General features: G+C 36.0%; 1 protein-coding gene across 1 annotated transcript; it reads right to left on the bottom strand.

Annotated features, from left to right (window-relative positions):
* Positions 1–1713: 1713 nt before the first annotated feature.
* gdpd2 (glycerophosphodiester phosphodiesterase domain containing 2) lies at positions 1714–20761 on the bottom strand. The gene is made up of 15 exons (XM_051860915.1): positions 20611–20761; positions 13850–14061; positions 13121–13224; positions 12893–12986; positions 12749–12808; positions 9094–9192; positions 8748–8832; positions 8198–8337; positions 6791–6873; positions 6524–6683; positions 5674–5895; positions 3942–4090; positions 3296–3443; positions 3047–3129; positions 1714–2156 (listed from the first exon to the last, which is right to left on the bottom strand). Exons 2-15 carry the CDS (start codon positions 13922–13924, stop codon positions 2093–2095), a joined length of 1566 nt encoding a protein of 521 aa, XP_051716875.1. The 5' UTR covers positions 13925–14061; positions 20611–20761; the 3' UTR covers positions 1714–2092.
* Between the last annotated feature and the right edge of the window lie 1895 nt (positions 20762–22656).

Raw genomic sequence — 22656 nt, 5'->3', positions numbered from 1 at the left:
CAGAAGAGTTGAAGCTGTTATAGCTGCAAAGGGTGGGCCAACTCCATATTAAACACTACGGATTAAGAATGGGATGTCATTAAAGTTCATGTGCACATAAAGGCAGGCGTCCCAAAACTTTTGATAATATAGTGTGTGTGTATATATATATATAGTAAATATATTGTATTAGGTCTAAACAATGGGTCAAGTGGTAGGGGTAAGGTCAGTGTAATATTGTAACTACAGAAATTAATTAAAGATGCAATTGCACACAGTGATAGATAGATAGATAGATAGATAGATAGATAGATATCATGTAACAATTAGTGCATGGTATCAAATGATTAATTTATAAGACCGGTTTCACACCGCACACGTCAGCAGAGCATAAGCAGCGCGTATTTTTTTCGGCGCCCATGTTAACAGATGAGAGCATTCACACCGCACGCAGAGGCAGCGCGTAGCAGGAGCAGAGCAGAAGCAGCAGTGCCGCGATCGTTTCGGCGCTGGGTCTATTTTTGCTGCGCTGCTAACGCTCAATTAAAGTGAAAATGTACTTTAATGGACAAAATAAATATGATTTCACACAAAAAGTGCCCAAAATGCACAGAATAAGCATATCTAGTGTGTTTTTGATCGCGAAAGTGAAAGTGCCCTTTGCGGTGCGTTCCCATTTCTGCCCCCCGGAACTCGATTTCAATGGATAACACAAGGCTTTTATTTATTTATTTTTTATTTTTTTATTTTATGTTTATATGCGAGTGTTGTACACCTCCCCATGTTAACAAACTTTCAAGACTATCAAGTTTATAAATGACCAACTTATAAAAACAAATTTATAGTTGTCTTTGTAAATAAATGCTCACTTTATATGCAGCTTGGAGCCGCTGCTGTGACGCTGTACAAACGCTTCCAGTGTGAATACTCGCGCGTCTCTGCAGCTGCAGTTCACGCTCATGCGCTACTAACGCGACGCTCACGCGCCGCTGACGCTTGCGGTGTGAAACCGGCCTAATGGGGCGTTCACACCAGACGCGACTTGCGCGAATAAATCGCGTTATTCGCGCGTAGTTGGACGCTTGAACATTTTGAGTTTAGTCGCTTCATTCGCGCGTGAAACTTACTTCACAACAGACGAATTCGCGTCATGGGGCTTCTGCCAGGCAGCTCCAGTCTCGTTTCTGCACACATCAACTCGTCAGCGGGAAAGTAGTTGTAAAATACGGCGAATAAGCTCAATTTGCCGGCTTTAGCTAACTTGTAGTCTCAATACAATATGTTGTATATATATATATATATATATATATATATATATATATATATATATATATAAGAGCGTTTTTTTTACAACTTACCATATTGTCCAACCTCCTCACTCACTTTCTTCCAAGCAAGATCATTTTTAATCTTGTTTCTATAAAAGTATGAAGATGTATCATACAGCGACGATGATTTTGTCCTCCATTGTTGTTTCGGATTTCTGCCTCCTCTCGCTACGTCGTAATCACGTCACCACTATAGCAAGCTCCTGATTGGTTAACGCGGCGCGAATTTTCGCCAAAGTTCACATTTTTCAACTCGCGCGAATCACGCGTTACGCGCGTCAAACGCCCGAAACGCTCTATTCGCGCCGCGTCATATCTATTCGCGTCTTTGCATTGACTTAACATGTAAATCACTCGCGCTTAACGCTTCATTCGCGTCTGGTGTGAACGCACCATAAGAAGTACATAGTAGTTAAAGACATTTAATAATAAAGTGGGTTCAACATTTTAAAAACTTTCTTAAAGTGCCTCACAAAGTATCACATACACAAACAACATCTATAAAAAATATTGTTATTTAAATGAAAAGTAAAAGTTCTGGTGTTGCAAGACAAAGGGCTGAAATTACATACTTCTGTCAATGGGTGGCAGCATTGCACAATTTGCTGCCCTAATGAGGAAATTATATCAAATATATCAATTCTCATACCAATTAAGTACAAATATTATGTGAATTTACTGAATTACACATTTAATATGACATGATTTTATTTTGATAACCACATACAATCCTTCAAAAAAAGTTAAAAAAAGGAAATGCTCTTTCATGACAAGGCTGGCATCTTTCAGCGATCAAGCAGGGGGACACCCTTCTCTTCTCTGTTTTGACGAGAAACATGGCTCTTTCTCCTGTTCACAAACAAAGAGAAAAATGTCCATTATAATCTGTTGTTGAGCAGACTGGTGGACTTACATGGCGCTGCACCATCAACATTATTTGAGTGACTCTTCAATAAGGGGCAAATCTGAAGATTTGGAGAAAAAATGTACATTTATTCAGAATAGATTTCATCAATCTTAAAACATTTGTTAAATGCCTTGGAATAAAGAATAATAAAGAAAGAATAAATAACCAATAGCCTTCAAGTAGGTTTGTGTTTTTTAGTGGTATGAATTGTGTATGATGGACATTTTCAGCTACTGTTGGATAAGCCTTAGAGTTGGTAACAAGTTAACTTGCCTTGCAGTCATTTTTATTAAACATTTATAATAAACAATACATTTATATTTATATAATAACTGATGGCTTCTTTTTTCATAATTTTAATACATTTTATACATTTATTATAGAGCGATAATTAAAAATAGAAATTCTGTTAAATACACTATTAATATTAGAAAGAAATTAATATATATATATAAAAAAACACAATTATAAAGTTTAAATCTATTATAATCTATCCGTTAAAGTCACCATGAAATTAAATATGACCATTTTTATTTTTTCATGGAATATTGCAGTATTTATTATAAATGATTTATATGTGCTCATCATTGTTTTTGTTTTGTATCATCATAATCTTTAAATAAAATAACTTCCTCTCCCTCTTGCAGTGACATCTTTTCTCTGACGATGTGTTTACTGGCGTGAGGGAAGGACAACCTGTAATTATAATGTAATTATAAAGTGCAACATCTTTAAAGGTTTAAAGCTATTATAATCTACCTGTTAAAACTTGAATTATCCCCACGAAAATGTAATTTAATCAACTGTCCAGTATATGTGCTGAGTTTCTTACCTTTGCCAAAGAAACAGCCCAACCATCAACAGCAATGATATCACGTCAGCCGAGATCCATATTCCCATGTACTTTTTAGGCTCCTTTCATTATTACATGCATACACAAACACACAAAGGATTCCAGAGGTATTACATATTCAGACAAGTCCATGTGAATTATAAATGGAAAAAAACAAAACAAAAAACCACAGTTTCTCTATTACGGCACTTTAGACAGCGATAGGTGAAAAGATAGGCTGAGATTTACCAGATGCCAGTCAGGCTTAGACATGTTTTTGAAGATGTGGCAGGCATTGGTGGTCACTGAACTGGCCCCAGAACACCACAATAATGAGAAGAGCCAACGTTCATTCACAACCCACAGATTCACAGACACGTTTTTTTCCCGCAGCTCACTGTTCAGTGAGATAAACAAAAAAAAAAAAGTATGTCAAAATAAAAACAAACACAAATCTTCTCTCTATTCATATGCCTTTGGCTCCATATCAACGACCTTTTCGACAGGTCGCAACAAGCCAGTTTCTGCATAATAGACAGGAGTGGCAGGACCGTTTTAACATGCAGTCTTATTCATCAGTCAAGCTTTTCTTGTTCATTCAATTTTATGTCTTCATCAAATTATAAAATGACAGGTGCACCCAACCGGACAAAACAGTGTCTGGAAAATGCCTCATAAATCTTCATGTGTTGTGGCAAACTGTAATCATTATTAGATACATTTGTGAGTTTAAGCTACTGATCAGCACATAATTTCTCAGCCTTTCTGTCATCTTTGTAAGAAAGTAAAATCCTGTGAGAATGATCCCCAAGGCTGTAAGATCATACCAACATTAATGGCGGCAGTATCATGTCTCTGCATGTCAGATAAGGTGAACCAATCCTCCTACACTTACCTTATTTTATGAGTGCTCAGTGAACTGTATTTCATATTCAGGAAGTTTCCACCATCCGCATTCATTTCGTCAACCACATTATACACCTGTTTAAATCCTGATGAAATATCTCTCACGTTGTGTCTATATTCTCGAGGAAGCCACCATATCTGAAAGTCATACAAATTATGAGAATTGTATTTAAGGGTGCAAAAGAAAAAAAACACACACATAAAAGACTGAGATTTTTATAACTATATGTACAAACCCGATTCCAAAAACGTTGGGACACTGTACAAATTGTGAATAAAAAAGGAATGCAATGATGTGGAAGTTTCAAATTTAAATATTTTATTCAGAATACAATATAGATGACATATCAAATGTTTAAACTGAGAAAATGTATCATTTTAAGGGAAAAATAAGTTGATTTTAAATTTCATGGCATCAACACATCTCAAAAGTTGGGACAAGGCCATGTTTAATACAGTCTTGTCTAATACAGGCTTCTAGTTGCTCAACTGTCTTAGGTCTTCTTTGTCGCATCTTCCTCTTTATGATGCACCAAATGTTTTCTATGGGTGAAAGATCTGGACTGCAGGCTGGCCATTTCAGTACCCGGATCCTTCTTCTACGCAGCCATGATGTTGTAACTGATGCAGTATGTGATCTGGCATTGTCATGTTGGAAAATGCAAGGTCTTCCCTGAAAGAGATGACGTCTGGATGGGAACATATGTTGTTCTAGAACTTGGATATACCTTTCAGCATTGATGGTGCCTTTCCAGATGTGTAAGCTGCCCATGCCACACGCACTCATGCAACCCCATACCATCAGAGATGCAGGCTTCTGAACTGAGCGCTGATAACAACTTGGGTTGTCCTTGTCCTCTTTAGTCCGGATGACATGGCGTCCCAGTTTTCAAAAAAGAACTTCAAATTCTGATTCGCCTGACCACAGAACAGTTTTATACTTTGATAACTTCAAACTCTTTGCGATTTTTCTCTGAGAAACTCCTTTCTGATATTGCTCCACTATTTTTCACCGCAGCATTGGGGGAATTGGTGATCCTCTGCCCATCTTGACTTCTGAGAGACACTGCCACTCTGAGAGGCTCTTTTTATACCCAGTCATGTTGCCAATTGACCTAATAAGTTGTAAATTGGTCCTCCAGCTGTTCCTTATATGTACATTTAACTTTTCCGGCCTCTTATTGCTACCTGTCCCAACTTTTTTGGAATGTGTTGCTCTCATGAAATCCAAAATGAGCCAATATTTGGCATGACATTTCAAAATGTCTCACTTTCAACATTTGATATGTTATCTATATTCTATTGTGAATAAAATATAAGTTTATGAGATTTGAAAATTATTGCATTCCTTTTTTATTCACAATTTGTACAGTGTCCCAACTTTTTTGGAATCGGGTTTGTAGCATTAATGAAAGCCATGCTTTTTAATTGTGCCTCTAGTGTAAGATTAAACTAAAAAAAAAAAAAAAACTTGCCTATTTATCTGAAATAAAGTAAGTTTATGTAGTTGAAGTACTAAAATTACAAAAACTAAAGTGAAATAAATATAAAGCTGAATAGAAATATTTAAAAAATCGGATAAAAATGAAGCAGACAAAAAGGGATGCTAATAAATTATGACATTTCTAAAAGCTTAATGGAAAATATATTAAATTAGAATTAAATTTTCAGTAATGGTTTTAGATGTTCGGACCCCACTGTGTACAGTATGACAATATTACCTTGTCTGGTGAGATGCCTGACTTTATGATAGTTTCAATGGTGTAGAAGGAGTTGCTTTTCTTGAATTGAGTTGAGTTGTTCTCATTTTTTAGGTCAAATATGAGGGACACATTATGCTTTTTGGCCATGACCAAGAGCTCAGAAAGAGATGGTACTGTCTGGTTGTTAGCCTCCCTTTTCTCTTCCTCTGAGAGCGATGACACTGAATGAAATGGATCTGTCTGTATTTGAAAATCAGAAGATCTCATTTTAAACAAATTTGTCATTTTGTCATCACACTAAAACAGACCATCTGAACATCAAATGCAAAGTGGAAGAATTTTTTTGTATCTGTTCAAACTGGATAAAACTGCAACCTCAGTTCAGTTCAAGGTTGTTTTGCTAGAAATCTTTAACCAAAAACATACTCCTTTTTCTTTTCACATGGTACCTGTGAGACATATAAAGTACTTGATGTACTTTTGCTTGTGCACATGCAACTGCACATGAGCTGCCTTTACAACAAATCTTTCAATATAATATAATATAATATAATGGTAACACTTTACAATAAGGTTCATTTGTTAACATTAGTTGATGTATTAACTACCATGAACTAACAATGAACAATACATTTGTTACATTATTTGTTAATGTTAGTTAATAAAAATACAGTCATTCATTGTTTGTTCATGTTAGCTCACAGTACATTAACTATACAAGTTTTAGTTTTAATAATGTATTAACATTAACTTAGATTAATAATAAATGCTGTAGAAGTATTGTTCATTGTTAGTTCATGATTATATATATATAGTTCATGATTATATATATTGATGTTATAAAATATAAATAATTCTTTGCGCTCACCCTTAAAAACCATTCGCCTGCATTTAACATCTGTAACTCTTGCAACGTGAAGTTAGTGTGCATGTTGTTATCTCGACCTGGAAATTTCTTCTTCACATCAGTTGTTCGTAGCAGAAATTTTTTACCATTGTCATGCATAAGAAAAGGCTTCATGTCGTTGCTGAAAAGATAAAATAGACAAGCGTATTAAAACACACACACAAACACACACACACAAACAAGTAGCAGCAAGTGTCTGTGCTTCTGAACAGAAACTGAATCTGTTACCTGATTTGCACATCTGTTTCAAATGCCACCACGCCACACTCCATACTCTTCCTGAATGACATCATGGTATTCTCTGGAGCCAGCTAAATACATAATTAACAACATATAACATTAAAGGGTTAGTTCACCCAAAAATGAAATTTCTGTGATTAAGTACTCACACTCACTTCGTTCCAAACCCGTAAGAACTTCGTTCATCTTCAGAACACAAATTAAGATATTTTTGATGAAATCCGAGAGGTTTTTTATCTCCCATAGAAAGCAAAAAAATTACCACATTTAAGGTCCAGAGAAGCAGTAAAGTCATTGTTAAAATAGTCAATGTGACTACAGTGGTTCAACCTTAATGTTATGAAGCGACGAGAATACTTTTTTTGCGCTAAAACAAAACAAAATAACGACTTTTTTCGTCAGAATGGCGGCTCAGTATTCTTGTCGCTTCATATCATTAAGGTTGAACCACTGTAGCCACGTTGACTATTTTAACAATGACTTTACTGCTTCTCTGGACTTTGAATGTGGTAATTTTGCTGCTTTCTATGGGAGATAAAAAAAAACTCTCGGATTTCATCAAAAATATCTTAATTTGTGTTCTGAAGATGAACGAAGGTCAGACGGGTTTGGAACGACATGAGGGTGAGTAATTTCATTTTTGGTTGAACGAACCCTTTAATATAACATTAATATAATATTAATAAAATACACATATACATAAAACCTTTTAAAAAAATGTTTTAAAAGGACAAAATAAATCACTTCTTGCCAGAAAGAACTACTATTTTACTACATACATATGTTCAGATTTCCATGTCCTGTATAAGCAAAAATGAACTCAAGCATCTGTGTTCTTCACACACCTCTGTTTTTATTCACAGTTAACCTTCCAGTCTCGTGTTGAGCGTAGGAAGATCAAAACTACAGAGCTTTAGATGTCAAAACACGTCCTCCACCTTCCATGCCAGTGGAATTCAATAGACTGTGTCTGAATTGCAGACTGTCCGCCATTCAAATTATATTTATGGATTAGGACTACATGTTTTGTAATAACTCTATATGTTTTCACTGTAATTACTGCATCTATAAATTGCTAATGCTTAATAAATGTTCCAACATTTATGAGCAGACTGACATGCTAATGAAATACATTCCTCCACGTTGGTAGCTTACAACCTGGGAACGATGCCATAATCATCACAATCCTAAACGGATTCAGAAAATACAGCAGATGATTCATCCTGTGGCATGTCAAATTTATTCTAAAAAAAAAATGTTAAAATCATCCTGCAGTTCAGCACCGGCATGAAAGAACAGCTAAAACAAGAATTTGATGGGCACACCAATGTAAACATGAGCTATTACACGTTCTAACAAAAGGAAGGAATGTCTCAAAATGAAAGTTACACTTACCATTGGAGCGCCACGATGTCCGACGAGGGAGGGTTTTGGGGGAAGGTTACTGGTAATGCATGGAGAATAGATTGCAAGAGGACAAAGGAACACAGCAGCAGACACTACCAAGAAGGTCATCATTATAAAAACCTTGCAAGCTACACAGGCAAAAACACACACAAAAATACTCAGTACAAAATTTTGAAAATAAAGCATAATTAAATGTATGAAACATTAATGTTAACTTTCACATTTACACCAATTACTTGATAATAGCTTTCATTAATATGTCATCAATGAATATATAATGCTTTATTGCACGGCTGTCTGTTTAATTCTGATTGGTCAATCAAAGCATTCAGAGGTCTGATATTTTTCTAATATCTGCTGTCGTCTAAGCAGGGCCTTTGCTAGCGGGGCAAAAGGTGGTGACGATTCTTGATTTCACCCGAGGGGGATGCCTTCCCCGTTCTGGAATGCGATTTCAAGGGGGCACACAGCAACAACCTGAGCCCTGGATACCCCAGCTACAGCCCTGATTATAAGCTGTTTTAGAGCCTCTACTGACCAGATGTATGATAACTCTTGAACACGAGCCAGCTGATCAAGGTCAAAGCCACCACAGCACCCAGATGCAGGAAAGGAGCCGTGGCCTATGGGAAACCAAAGAGGGGTTTTTCATACTCTTTACAGTACAACAACAGTGGTGAAACTGGAGATACAGACACCTGAGTGTCAGTTCTACGATAAATACAGTATAATGTAACATTATGTTGAGAGATACACTTGTGCTCATATTTCACACTGACATTTTAACATGGAATACAATGAAAACCAGCTGCAAAGACGTTAAAGACAGACAAAGCACCAGTACTAAAATGCTGAATGGCTGAAGGCTGGTTTTGATATCATACCTGAAATGACATATAGACAGTTTGCCACTCCTCTATCCATTCTTTACTAAATCCAGCTATACCAATAGTATCAGTGAGGAGACCCAAAAACAGAAACACCTGAAGAGAGAACAGAAAAATATTAACATATTTTGAGATCATTCATTAACATGCTGTGAACTTCCTTTATGTACTTAAAGCTGACTATCAGTAATAGTGTTACCAAAGTTTTAAAAGTAACCAATATAAGACTGTTTCCTCAACTATGGGCACTTTTGGCCCATAGTTGGGCCTCATAATACTCATATTTAGCCTACATAATACATTCACACTTTCCAAATAATTAACAAAATTTTACAAAACTTTTTTTTTTTTTAATTTACAAATATATTTATTAGGGGCTAAATTGTTCGTTTTTGTGAAAATAAGCTCTGGAACAGCCATACTTTAAAAATATATATATTTAAAATGTAAAATTTTAAAATTGCACCATAAATATTGATTTATTTATTTAATATATAATATTTAAATATTCAATATATACTTATATATCATATAAAATATTATTTTATTAATTTTTTCACACTTGAGAACGCGAGCCTACGTCACGCCCCGTTGCATGCCGGGGCGACTACTATTTACACTGAAATTAATAAGGATACTTGCCTACCTTTTGTTTTGATTCTGCTATTAAGTAGAACATTCGCGTTCTTCATGGCATCGTTTGCAGGGAATAGAAGCTATTTTATCGCATCGCATAATAATTTGATTTTTTTTTTCACTTAAGTTTTGTAGTTTCGCTTAAGTTTAAGAGTTTCGTTTACAATGTTGATCTGTTTACCGTGTCGCACGCTGGACGCTCGCTGCCGCTTCAGCCATCATATGGTGGAATATCCAAATAAATCTATGTGTTCAACACGCTGCGATAAGCCGATTCATTTATTTGTTGGAAATGTTTAAATCATGCTTAAACGAGCATATTGAGTAGGCCTACAACTGTTGACATTGTAAATGACACGATCACAGAGGAGAATCAGAGATTATGGGTCACATTCAGCGGACAGACAGACACGAACAACAAATGACAACCAAAATCCTAGGAGCTTGTGAACAGTTTAGTAGTGGCTCCTTGGAGGGGACATTTTAAAACGTTGGCTTAATGTACTAAGACAGTGATATTAAAAGATCTGCATATGAACCCTGAATATGAACGCAGTTTTTTTTACACATTAAGCATTTGTTTATGAAAACCGATGTGAAGAAAATGCTTAAAATGGCTTATGCAATTTAAGTGATACTGAAAGTTAATATTTTGGTTTTATCTGTTTTTCTAAACATATGTGCCTTATTAGTAAGCTATGTACAGAATTTGATCTCTTTAATATTACAGTCTCAGTGCTTTAAAGTCGTCATGAAATCAGAGTTGATTTACTTTGTAAGCGCATAATACTAGTCTTGTGGTGAACAAATAAACCGTGTAAGTTAATACACAGAAAAAAATTGTTTGTTGTGGTAATCTTTAATCAAAATCTGAAAAGTTACTTCCGGTCTGGAATGGCATCCCTTCTCTGATGACGTCAGATTGACGGCTTGGGTTGAACACGCTTAAACCACTCCCCTCCAACTGTTAGTCTGCTATGAGCGAGAGATGGAGAGGAGGAGCGCTAAAGTAAAACCCTGCCCTCTTTTCAATATTCCGTTTCACTTGGAAATACGTCACAACACTGGAGAAAAGTCATTTTCAACTTCCGGTTCACGGGGATTTTAAGGCCACATTAAGCATTTTCTTTACATGAGAGGAAACTGCTTAACATGTTGCATTCATATTTTGGGCTCATATGCGTATCTCCACACATTATGCTTTAAAAGATATGTACAGAATTTGTGTTTGTCTTAGTGCATTAGGCCACATGAAGCGTTTTTCTTGTTGAATGTCCCCGTTCAAGTTCTGCTAATTCACAAACAGAGTGAGAGTCATACTCGCAAAGGTAATGTTAATTATTAAACCAAACAAAATCAAAACTTTCAAAAACACTTAACAATGTGATTCTTTTATTGAGTGATAAGCAGTAGGTTTAATCAGTGCCATTATTAAAAGATTTGCCATCCGGCGTCTTCTCGTCATCTCCTTGACCTGATTCCCTTAGTGTTTTTACACGCAGAAAAGGCGAAAAAACGTTTTTCATTGTCCAGTTTTCTCTCAGAACGATGATCTGAGTTACTATCGCCATTATCGATGCAGCATTAATGACATATAATGGTGACATTTTTCACAATCATGTGAAAACAAATCACTGCACTATACTCAATGGTGGAAAGGCGTCCTTTCAGCATGGCAGATAAACAAAAAGTTACCCAGAACTCAATGCGGTGTGACGTCAGATTCACATTCTCTATAGGAGATTTTCTACAGGAACATTTAGTTGAAAGTCTCCTTATATCATGATAGAAATCACTATATTAAATGGTCTAAATGTATTTTTATAAATATTTATCGTCTGTGGAAGGCGTAGGACCATAAAATGTACGTCCAATCTTTATATTCGATCCGAACAAAATAATACAATGTCTTGTTACCCTCCTGTCAGCGTATGATTTTACATTCCCTCACGCACCCTGTTCACACAGATATCATATGTCATCGGCGCATTTCATACTATGCAGTTTATACAGATTACAGACAGACCTCAGTCATGAACACCGCAAACAAACAGCAGCCACCCTTTTACAGATCCTACCGAATCAAAACAACGAGTTTATGCTGCGCTCACGCCATAACTACCGTGATGTCAACCCGTGACGTTCTAACCGGAGCTGTTCACGTCCTCAGACTCGGAACTATGCATTTCCACCTCAACAGTATAAACACCGAAATGAATCTGCAGCAGTCAGGTATAACAAAGTCCCTTTAAGACGAGTCATTTCACTCGGCAGCCATCTTTGAAACGCATTCAAATGCAGCTCCTATCTCTTTAAATGGGAAAACATCAAATTCTCCAAAGCTGATTGCCAAGCTTTCGATTAAATTTCATATTTGAAATCACCAATGAAATCTGACAACAACTGTCTCATAAATTTAGTTTTTAAACGCTCGAATCACGACAAAAAAACGGTCTTTTTCAGGCTAGATCAAGCTAATGCGCATGCGCAGTTCTAAATTCGCGTCTCGCGTCTCATTTCGGAGGCGCGCGTCTGACTGTTTCTATAGGAACCGGAGCTTCTAACGGCCGCTGCAGTGACGCGATGACTTTACCAATCGGCGATATTTAGAAGGCGGGACTTATTCCGCCATATTGCGCGTTGCACTTTCTCCCATTCAAAACAATAAGAGTGATGCATCTTGTTATTCTATAGTCTTTGGGTATAAGCTCTCTAAGTTGTTTACGTTTATTATTATTGTAATGTTATGTGCTTTGAGACATGAGGTAGTTTAACGCCGTCTCTTGTGACCCTTGTGTGCATTCATGAGTTTTGGAGGAGGCGTGGCTTTGGACGGCGATTTGCAGGGAGGGTTTGATCTCATGCTTTGGATGCTAGCAGGCTAACGTTAGCATTTCCCAGATCTTCACAGAAGTTGAACAGCCTAGCTACACATAGCTATACATAATACATAATCTATACATAAAAGGGATTTTAGAAGTAGCAAAAATTAGGACATGACTAAAAGTAAGAGTACCTTATGCAGCCAGTGCAAATTCAAGGGCTCTCTAATTGCGAAATGTAGCAATCCAAATACCTGAAATAAATGAAGAATGATCTTATTGGAACAACAAATGCTACCCGCTGAGCAATCTGGTTCACATTATTCCCTTCTTCTTACCAGTAGAAGGAAACAGTAAGTGGCTAGCACAGCAGAAATCACTATCACTATCATGTACCAGTCCACCCATTTTTCCAATTTTTTGAAGGCAAGCCTGCAGGAGGAAAATGAAGCAATATATGGCTCAATGACACAATCAGTTATTACTGTACTTTTAAACTAGGAAGCAACATGCCAACTGATTTACAATGTAGTCATATAATTAGCATATTGTGGAAATGTACTCACTCATTTACATCAGTGTGGTCATTGAAGGCAATAAAGCAAACGTACATCCAACTCAGGGCAAGTATGGACACAAAAGACAGAAAAGAGAACCAGCAGCATGACCTCTACAAACAAAAACAAAACAAAACTGCACATTTTAAACATTTTTTTCTCTTTCTGTACGTCATTAAGCTCTTCTCTTTGTCCCGTTTAATACAGAAAAGAGTTTAATAATAGTTTTCCCTGATCATTTTCTCATGTTGGGTTTCGCTTACGTTACTGATTTGAATATTCAAAAGTAGGGCCAACCTCTAAACCGAGTGGTTATTATTGTAGCTGATTATTACTAGTCCTTCCCACACAGAAATCTTTAGAAATCTTTGAATGCAGCGGTAATTGTTTCTGACACAAATCAAAAGAACTGAGAGCCTTGCTTTTCTATTCAGGTTTCCAATTAACATACTTTTCTGTCAGTCATGATGATCATCAGTCTCCACAGCTTTGGACTCATTTAAAAGGGAAGAGCATTTACATGATAATTGTTCTTTAAAGAGGCATTTAATGACAACAATTTCCTTTGATTCTGTTCATTTATTTGACATGGTAAACTATTCCGCCTCTCTCAACTGATTGTGCAAACAAAGTAAAAAAATTTGAAAAGATGTCTGCAAATGATACTAAGAGAGAATGGGTGTATCCATGATGAAAAAATGTCAAGGAATATGATTGTTTATGTGAATAAAATCTCACTTTTTGTCTTGTATTATCACTGTTCCAATGACAACTGTAGATCCCTCTGAAGCAGGTTTTAATGATTGAGATCATTGTGTTTTTTCCATCAGATCATTCCAGTTGAAAGTACAAAGATGAATGGGGGTCTTGTCAGGTAGATAGTGAAATTAACCCTCATGTATACTGGTGCAGGTGTTTGATATGAATGACTCACTGCTTCGCACCTGATCCTGAGTGGGAGAGAAGAGAATACAAGATGGTAGTTATGCAAGGAAACCTGTTCTTTAGTTCAAAACAGAATAGAGCTCACAATGCCCCACTTAGTTAGTCAGGAACGGTAAAATCCTTCCTCTAATTACGATATTTTTGAGAGAGAGAGAGAGAGAGAGAGAGAGAGCGTGAGTGTATGGGTGATGTGACTCCAGTCACACATGACAGAGCAGGTATGTAAAGGTTAAATGTAATTATAAAGGAGCGGCAATGCTTTCAAAAGCCCTGAAGCAGAACACTACAAGATAACCTGTGACAAAGACCTCATATCAATCAATCATTTCTAATAAAAGGATGGAATGTTCTACCGCAGCTTAAGTTCACTGCTGCAGCTGTGCAAATGATACATATGTATTAAATATAACATATTTTAACTAAGCCCTATAATCAAATAGGATGTGATGTCTAATGCTGGAACACAGTAATCTGAGTGTCCTACTGTAAATTATATGAACAACTGACATGAGATATTAAAGATTAAGCAAGTAAACAGGGCGTGTTTTGACAGGGCGTGTTTAAAATGAAATATGATCTGCAATGTTATGAAGACTTTTTTTTTTTTCCTACAGCCGTGTTTTTGTTTTTAGGTTCAATGGATGGGAAATCCATGATCAGATAAACATGTCTAAGCAATAAGTGCCTGAAGTGCTAAAGGCAACTGTAAAGAGATGGTTGGCACAACAGGAAGGGGAAATCATATTGTAAAATAAATAAATACATAAAATACTTTGTGTGCTACTGTGAGTATTTTTGCGCTTGTAGTTTACAATGACAGTCAAGACTTCGGATACACCTCGCAGAATATGTTTCTGTTGTGGTAGATTTTCCAAGACACACCTGACTTAAGTTTACCTGTTCCTGGGGCGTCTCCTAATCGACACCCGAGCGTCTCCTAATCGACACTCAGTAAATTTCCTGATCTTTCGGAGCGTCTCCAAATCGACACTCAATAGTACTCGGAGCGTCTCCAAATCGACACTCAATAATATATGATCTTTCGGAGCGTCTCCAAATCGACACTCAATAGTATCTCGGTCAACGTCTTGACCCTCAAAAACCTAGTGTTCCCCAACCTGACTTGCTGCACAGTAATAACCAGAGACTCCAGTTTTTGTCCTTCGAAGCGTTAATTGCAGCTGGGAGAGTTCCCATCAATTCCAGAGAATCTCTCTCCGAACAAAGGAATAGAGCAGGTTTTATAGGATTTCAGGTACATTTCACAGTCAGTATAGCATGATCTATTACTCATTATCATCAGTCTCAATATGATTGGTTCAAATTTAAGAAAAACATCTCAGTTCCTCTGTCCCGCTTACTGGCGAAGTAAATTTAGATTAGAACAACTGAATCACAAGATCATCAAAAAATATCACCGGGTTAATAGTTCAGATTACTCAATAAATTAAAATTTTTTCAAAGACTATTTTTTATTCTTCGAAGGATGCTGTCTAGCCAGCACAGCAGAATTTTTCCACTTGTTACAACACTCAGTCCTAGTGACTATTTCTCTATTTCAAAGTTAGCTTATTAGGCCTGTAGAAGAAAAGAAATGTTAGTTCATTATTAATTAGTTCAAAATTTCCATCACACTCTTGACCTTACAGAACTTCCTTTAATCTAAAAGCTTTAACGTGGAATTAACAAAACTACAATTATATATATACACTATCATTAAAAAGTTTGGGTATTTATTTTAAAATATATTAAAATAGAAAACAGTTATTTTAAAATGTAATAATATTTCACAATATTGTTTTTTTTACTGTATTTTTCATCAAATAAGTACAGCTTTGGTGAGCATAAGAAACATAATATGTCAATTAGAGCTTTTCAAAAGTCCAAAAAGTTCTATTAATAGCAAGATTTGTACTTTTTTGTAAGACATTGCACTGACAATGACACACAATAAGATTATTTGTCACAGCAAGCTTCTCAACATATTCACTCTTCCAATAGGTATATTGTCTGTAAGCCAGGTTCACAAATGTGTAAATATTACACTATCAAAAAGCATGGTGGTGGAGGGTGATGTTGTGGTCCATAAGGCATGACCAAACATTCCTAATACAATCACTCTGTCAGATCTGACTCACTGATTTACATGGAAATGTATCAATGTATTAGGGTCAGCGCAATTCCTGCTAATAGCTCTACATTAGAGAATAAACCATGTATTCCAGTATTATGGATACAAATATATCCTAGAAAATCATTACAGAAAGTCAGTGTGAAATTTGAAAGTACATCACACATTGTAACTGCTGTGTACAGCAGGTTCTTGCATAAGTAACCGTTTTGCCAAAGGTGACAAGCTTCACAAAAACCTCAGGCAATAAGTGTTCTTCTGGCTTGACAAAGAAGTAAGGAAGGTTGTTAAGTGTTTATTTGATGTTCTGGCTCTGCAGACAGGTGGTTATGTCACTATTGTCACCATTTAATATGAAACATCAAGTACTTCATCAACTGCAGCTGTTAATGATTAAATGACCTGTTTGTACAACACTAAAAAACCATCCTGCATTGGGCTAATTCATGAATGTCATTTTCTCAAAATCACACCACATTTCTCTCAGAATGGTAAAAACTCCTTTGTCATGTTTATGTTTGGATTTGTTTCAAATGATTGTTTATTGAGATATGAAATGTTATTTATATGGGTCTTGCAAAAACATTTCTCACTTCCTAAAATGTATTTAAAAAACTCTGACTTTAAGCCATTGGAACAATGTCTATATAACTTTATACATCCTTAGTTTTGATATTCTTTTCATTCTAAGTACCCAAGTGATTTTTTTTGGGGGGGGACTAATGAAATACAGCATGGCAGTGACAAATTTGTGTTTTAAGTGTGCTGCATCAAGTTCATGTATATTATTTTTTCACATGTTTCAATGGTATAAATGATAAGCATTTCATAAGTATTAAATGCTTTTATTGGCAAAAAACATTCAATATGCAAAGAGTCAATATTTACAGTGTTGACTCTTCTTCATAGCCTCTGCAATTCACTCTGGCATGCTGGATATCAGCTTCTTGGCCAAATCCTGACTGAAAGCTACCATTCTTGTCTTATTAGTGCTGAGTTGATCACAATTTGTGGGCTTCTGCTTGTCCACTGGCCTTTTGAGGATTGACTGCAGGTTCTCTATGGGATTAAAATCCAGGGAATTGTCTGACCAAGGATCCAAAATTTCAATGTAACGATCTCCGAGCCACTTCATTACCACTCTTGCCTAGTGACATGGTGCTCCATCATGCTGGAAAATGCACGGATCATCACCAAATTGCTCCTGGGTCATTGGGAGAAGTTGCACTAGCAGGACGTTTTGATACCATTCTTTATTCATGGCAGTGTTTTGGGGCAGAATTGTGAGAGAGCCTCCCTTAGATGAAAACCAACCCCACACGTTAGCCTTTACAGATGGTCTTGGGATGCTTCCCTGTTGGCACGACACAGGACTCATGGTAACGTTTAACTTTTCTTCTCTGGACAATCGATTTTCCAAAGTCCCAAACAATCGGAAGGGGGCTTCATCAAAAAACAACTTTGCACCAGTCTTCTGCTGTTCAATCCCTGTACTTATTTCAGTCTGTCCTTCACAGGGTTTTCTTTTTCTTTTTCTTGGACAAATGTGGCTTCTTTTTGCTGGCATTCCTGACACTAGGCCATTGTCCAAATGGCCTCATTGTGCATTCAGATTATCTCACACCCACCTGCTGTAAATACTGAGCAAGCTCTGCACTGGTGGTAACATGATTCTGTAGAAGACTCCTCAGGAGGAGTCTTTCTTCACTGCAGTTGAACTTCTCTACTTGATGTTGTTGATGATTTGGTAAATGGTTCTTTCAGGTGTAATATTGTCCACACCAATTTCCTTCCATGTGACATCATTTTAATACAGAGAGATGATGGCTTCCCTCCTTTTATAGCAATCAGTCCGCTCTTATAATGTGAGGGATTTCACCTCACCTGATTAGAACCATGTGCTGATGATATGATTTGTGAAATGATGTTAGCTCGTCATGGCTGTTTATACCTCACTGTTTTCAACTAAAAACGGAAAACTTTTTATGCGTTTTGGCCGTTCATTTACACGACAACGGCGTTTTGGTGGCCTGAAAACACAAACTTTTGAAGACGGGTTTCAAAGTGCAAGTATTTGAAAACGATACCGATATCATCTCCGCGTAAACTGCAAAAACGCTAATCTGTGAAAATGGTGATGTCATTTACATGTGTATTACGTGTTTAGTCTATCCACCTTATTTTTTAACGTGTTTTCTGTGAATGTGCGAGACTTTCGATTTTGATTTAGTATTAGCCGCTATATGGAAATAACGAGAAGAATATAAAAGTGCAGTAAACTGTAAAAATAAGGTGGATAGGCATACGTGAGGTGAGTGCTCTGTAAAAGAATGCTAATGCGCAGGCGCGTAGTCTTTCTTTACAAAGTGACGTCGCCAACTACTTGTCTGGCATGCGTAATACAGTGTTTTTAGTCTATTTCGCAGATCTGTGTGAACGGGGTTAGTTTTGATAACGTCATCTGTACAAAGAAAAAAACGTTTCCATTTTTAGTACATCATTGTCGTGTAAACATACCCCCAAAAAGTGACATTTTTTATTTATTTTTTGTTTTTTTGGCCAATTAAGCTTTTTGCAATTATTTAAAATAGACCTGATCACTCTGCACAATGATCTATAGAAATTCAATGTGAATCAACACCACAACAACTGAAGCAGCAAACTTTGTGAAACAATTTATGTCACTGCCAATATTTTTGGCCACGGCCGTTCATTAAATTGCATTTGAAATGTACTAGTGCTGAACCAAACAGAGTGTTACAAAGGATTTGGCATCTCTTTTATCATCCATCATTTTGTGAAAAAGCTATTTTTGTGATCTCAAAAACTTATAATTTATTATCAATAATAAATCACAGAAAATTAATTGGTGTTCAACTTTAACAGAGTCAATAGACATGAATGATACACATAATACAAGCCCCCAGTTTCACAGACAAGGCTTAAGCTAGTCCCAGACTAAAATGCATGAATGAGCTGTTTTACCTGAAAGCAACTTTATCTTAAAATATGATAGTGCTATTGTTTTGTCTCAAGATGCACGCCAGTAATGTTTTTTTCTAAGGCACATAAAAGTGAATGCTAATCCTCGCTTAATTTAACTTAATAAGCTTAATGTGAAACTGGGTCAAGATCAGTTTGCTGAGGAAGTAATTCTCAATAAGACTTTATTTTAAAGGACAAACTGTGATATTTCTATAACAGTATTTTACAATTTGAGCACATGAAAGGAAACGCCTTCATAGCAGTGGAAATCTTTTAGTCACTAAGATTATTACTCCTGTGCAGACAAGTATAACATAACTGCCAAAAAAGACTCTATGTCTTATTTTCAACAGGGTCAAAAAAGAAATCTTTTCACATGTGGACAAACTATGCGTTATTTTCACAGCCATTGTGATCTTAGAAAAACAGAGTAAAACAACTTCCTCACCATTCAGCAAATTCACTCCATCATCAGGCTTTTACTGTATAGGCTTATATCATTAGAAAGCAAAACTTTACCTGATGAAAAGTGCCACAAAAACAAAAATCAGACTTTTGATGACTCTACATATTCTCATAACGTGTACTTTATCGAAGTGTTACAGTGCAAGTAAACTTTTTTTCTTTTTTTCTTTTTTTTTTAAAGAAATTTTTATATTAAGAGTGGATTTTTTATTAAAAAGATTTTAAATTAAATACGGTTGCAAGAAAGAAAATGAAAGGAAAGCAGCCTATGCAAAGCTTTATGTAAAACCTTCACATGAATCAAACAACCAAGGCAAATGTTGTTGAACACAGTGCATTTGTTGTCAACGTTGTGAAACAAAAAAAATAACCAGTTAAAAATAATTGTCATGAGACCACCATATTTCACTTTCTTTAAACTTGAACTACAGACTGCTGTGTTACAAAGACATCTAACATTTCTTAAAGTATCATCATGTTGACTGTAAGAGCTTTCAACCCATTCTTAAATGTATTCACAACCACAGATCTTGATCTGCAGTTCAGTGACACTCAAGGGGCATTTTTGTGTCATTTTTTACCCAAGGCTATTAAAATGTTGTTAAGGTTAAATGTAGTTTAACGCAACCTCACAGGCAGACATTTCTCGGTACAACAGCCTGCAACTTCCAAGTGTTTGTTAAAAAAAAAAAAAATTACAAATCCAAGTAATCATTTAACAGAATCAAACGTTTCCCCTTAAACATGGTTTAACCTCTTGATAATCTGTGATTTGCAGAAAAATCAAAACTTTTGTTTTTGTAAATGTTTATTGTTATAGTGGCATTGTTCGCTCAAATCATTTATTCGTATTAGGATGCTGTAACGACACTATACTGACGATATTCAGCTCACGCGTCTTTCAATAACATTGGATCAGAACAAATAGTCCGAGAGAATAAACTGCATTTAAATATACACGTTAGTACCTTACCTTGCTGAAAATGTAACAAAAAGTTGATACTGAAATCCAAATCAGTCTCTCAGACTTAAGCACCTTTCAACAGTCCCTGCACTCGAAGTCATGCTGAGACTTAAATCCCGCGGACTGAATATTAATGAGGAGATACCAATGAATAAGCTTCAAGTTCCCAAGCTTTGAAAGCAGTGAATTGAGTGCTCCACTCACCTCCAACAGAGGGCACTCAAAGAGCGACATTCAAAGTGTTTGTGTGACCATTTAAATCTGTTAAAAGATTCATTTGACACACAAATAAATATTCTATATCTCTACATAATATAAGAATGTAGGCCTTTACAACAACATGTAGGTATATAAGGAGCAAATACAAAATCAGTAATACAAAATAAATAAATAAAAGAGAATTTCTATAAATTGAAATGAAACAAGAAATTTAAATGTAAGTTTCTATTAATTTATGGTTTCTTTTAAGCTATGCGTTATTTAAAGAGTTTCAATAAAGGTCTGAAGTGTAAACAAAATGTAATGCAATTTTTTTATGCTGTTCAAATTTTGTGGATGTACACATATTTATTTATAGAATTTAAATAATTAAAGGGTTAGTTCACCCAAAAATGAAAATTCTGTCATTATTACTCACCCTCATGCCGTTCCACACCCGTAAGACCTTCGTTAATCTTCGGATCGCAAATTGAGATATTTTTGTTGAAATCCGATGGCTCCGTGAGGCCTGCATAGGGAGCAATGACATTTCCTCTCTCAAGATCCATAAAGGTACTAAAAACATATTTAAATCAGTTCATGTGAGTACAGTGGTTCAATATTAATATTATAAAGCGTTGAGAATATTTTTGGTGCGCCAAAAAAAATAAATAAAAATAACGACTTATATAGTGATGGCCGATTTCAAAACACTGCTTCAGGAAGCTTCGGAGCATAATGAATCAGCGTGTCGAATCAGCGGTTCGGAGCGCCAAAGTCACGTGATTTCAGCAGTTTGGCGGTTTGACAAGCAATCCGAATCATGATTCGACACGCTGATTCATAATGCTCCGAATCTTCCTGAAGCAGTGTTTTGAAATCGGCCATCACTATATATAAGTCGTTATTTTGTTTTTTGTTTTTTTGGCGCACCAAAAATATTCTTGTCACTTTATAATATTAATATTGAACCACTGTACTCACATGAACTGATTTAAATATGTTTTTAGTATATTAATGGATCTTGAGAGAGGAAATGTCATTGCTGGCTATGGAGGCCTCACTGAGCCATCGGATTTCAACAAAAATATCTTAATTTGTGTTCCGAAGATTAACGAAGGTCTTACGGGTGTGGAACGGCATGAGGGTGAGTAAAAATTATTTACTCACCCTCATTATTTTCATTTTTGGGTGAACTAACCCTTTAATAGAGCATTTATAAAACTTTTTTCTTTTTTTAATAAGCGTGGACCTTCAAAGTATAACAAGACGTATATTTTCTAAATGTAGCTATTGTTTTATTGAAATGTCACAATCAGCTTCAAGTCCTGCGAAGAAGAGGTAGATGATGGGCAGTACGCTGAAAAAGAAAAGGTGTATTTTCAGTTGAAAATACACACACTGTGTGTTACAGCACTGTGGATGATTGCCAATGTCACATAGTTAATTTTTACTCATGCATAAGCTGATGAACTGAAGCCACAGCTTCTGTTTCTACAAAAGCAGTCCAGACAAGGGGACATTATGAGAGACTGGAGTTTGTTGACACAGTCCATTGATTTTTTTTTTTTTTCAGGATCATTTTTAGAAGCCAATTTCTGATTAGGCACATACCTAAAAATCTTACCAAAAGCTGCTGAACATATCCTTGAAGTCCTTTATAAAAAAACAAACAAAAAAAATCTAAAGAAGCATAGCTGACCTTTAGAAACAAAGTACCCATTCATGATCTTAGGATGCTCTTGAACTTAAGCAATGGGACAGGAAGGGCAGTTGTCAGAGACAACCCAGAGGCCAAAATGAAAAGCAAGAAACTGTCCCAATATCAATATTTTTCTTTAGGAAAGGAGAAGAATG

The sequence above is a fragment of the Ctenopharyngodon idella genome, chromosome 14 (assembly GCF_019924925.1).
Source record: "Ctenopharyngodon idella isolate HZGC_01 chromosome 14, HZGC01, whole genome shotgun sequence".
Lineage (NCBI taxonomy): Eukaryota > Metazoa > Chordata > Actinopteri > Cypriniformes > Xenocyprididae > Ctenopharyngodon > Ctenopharyngodon idella.
This window is presented reverse-complemented; position numbering and strand designations above follow the sequence as displayed.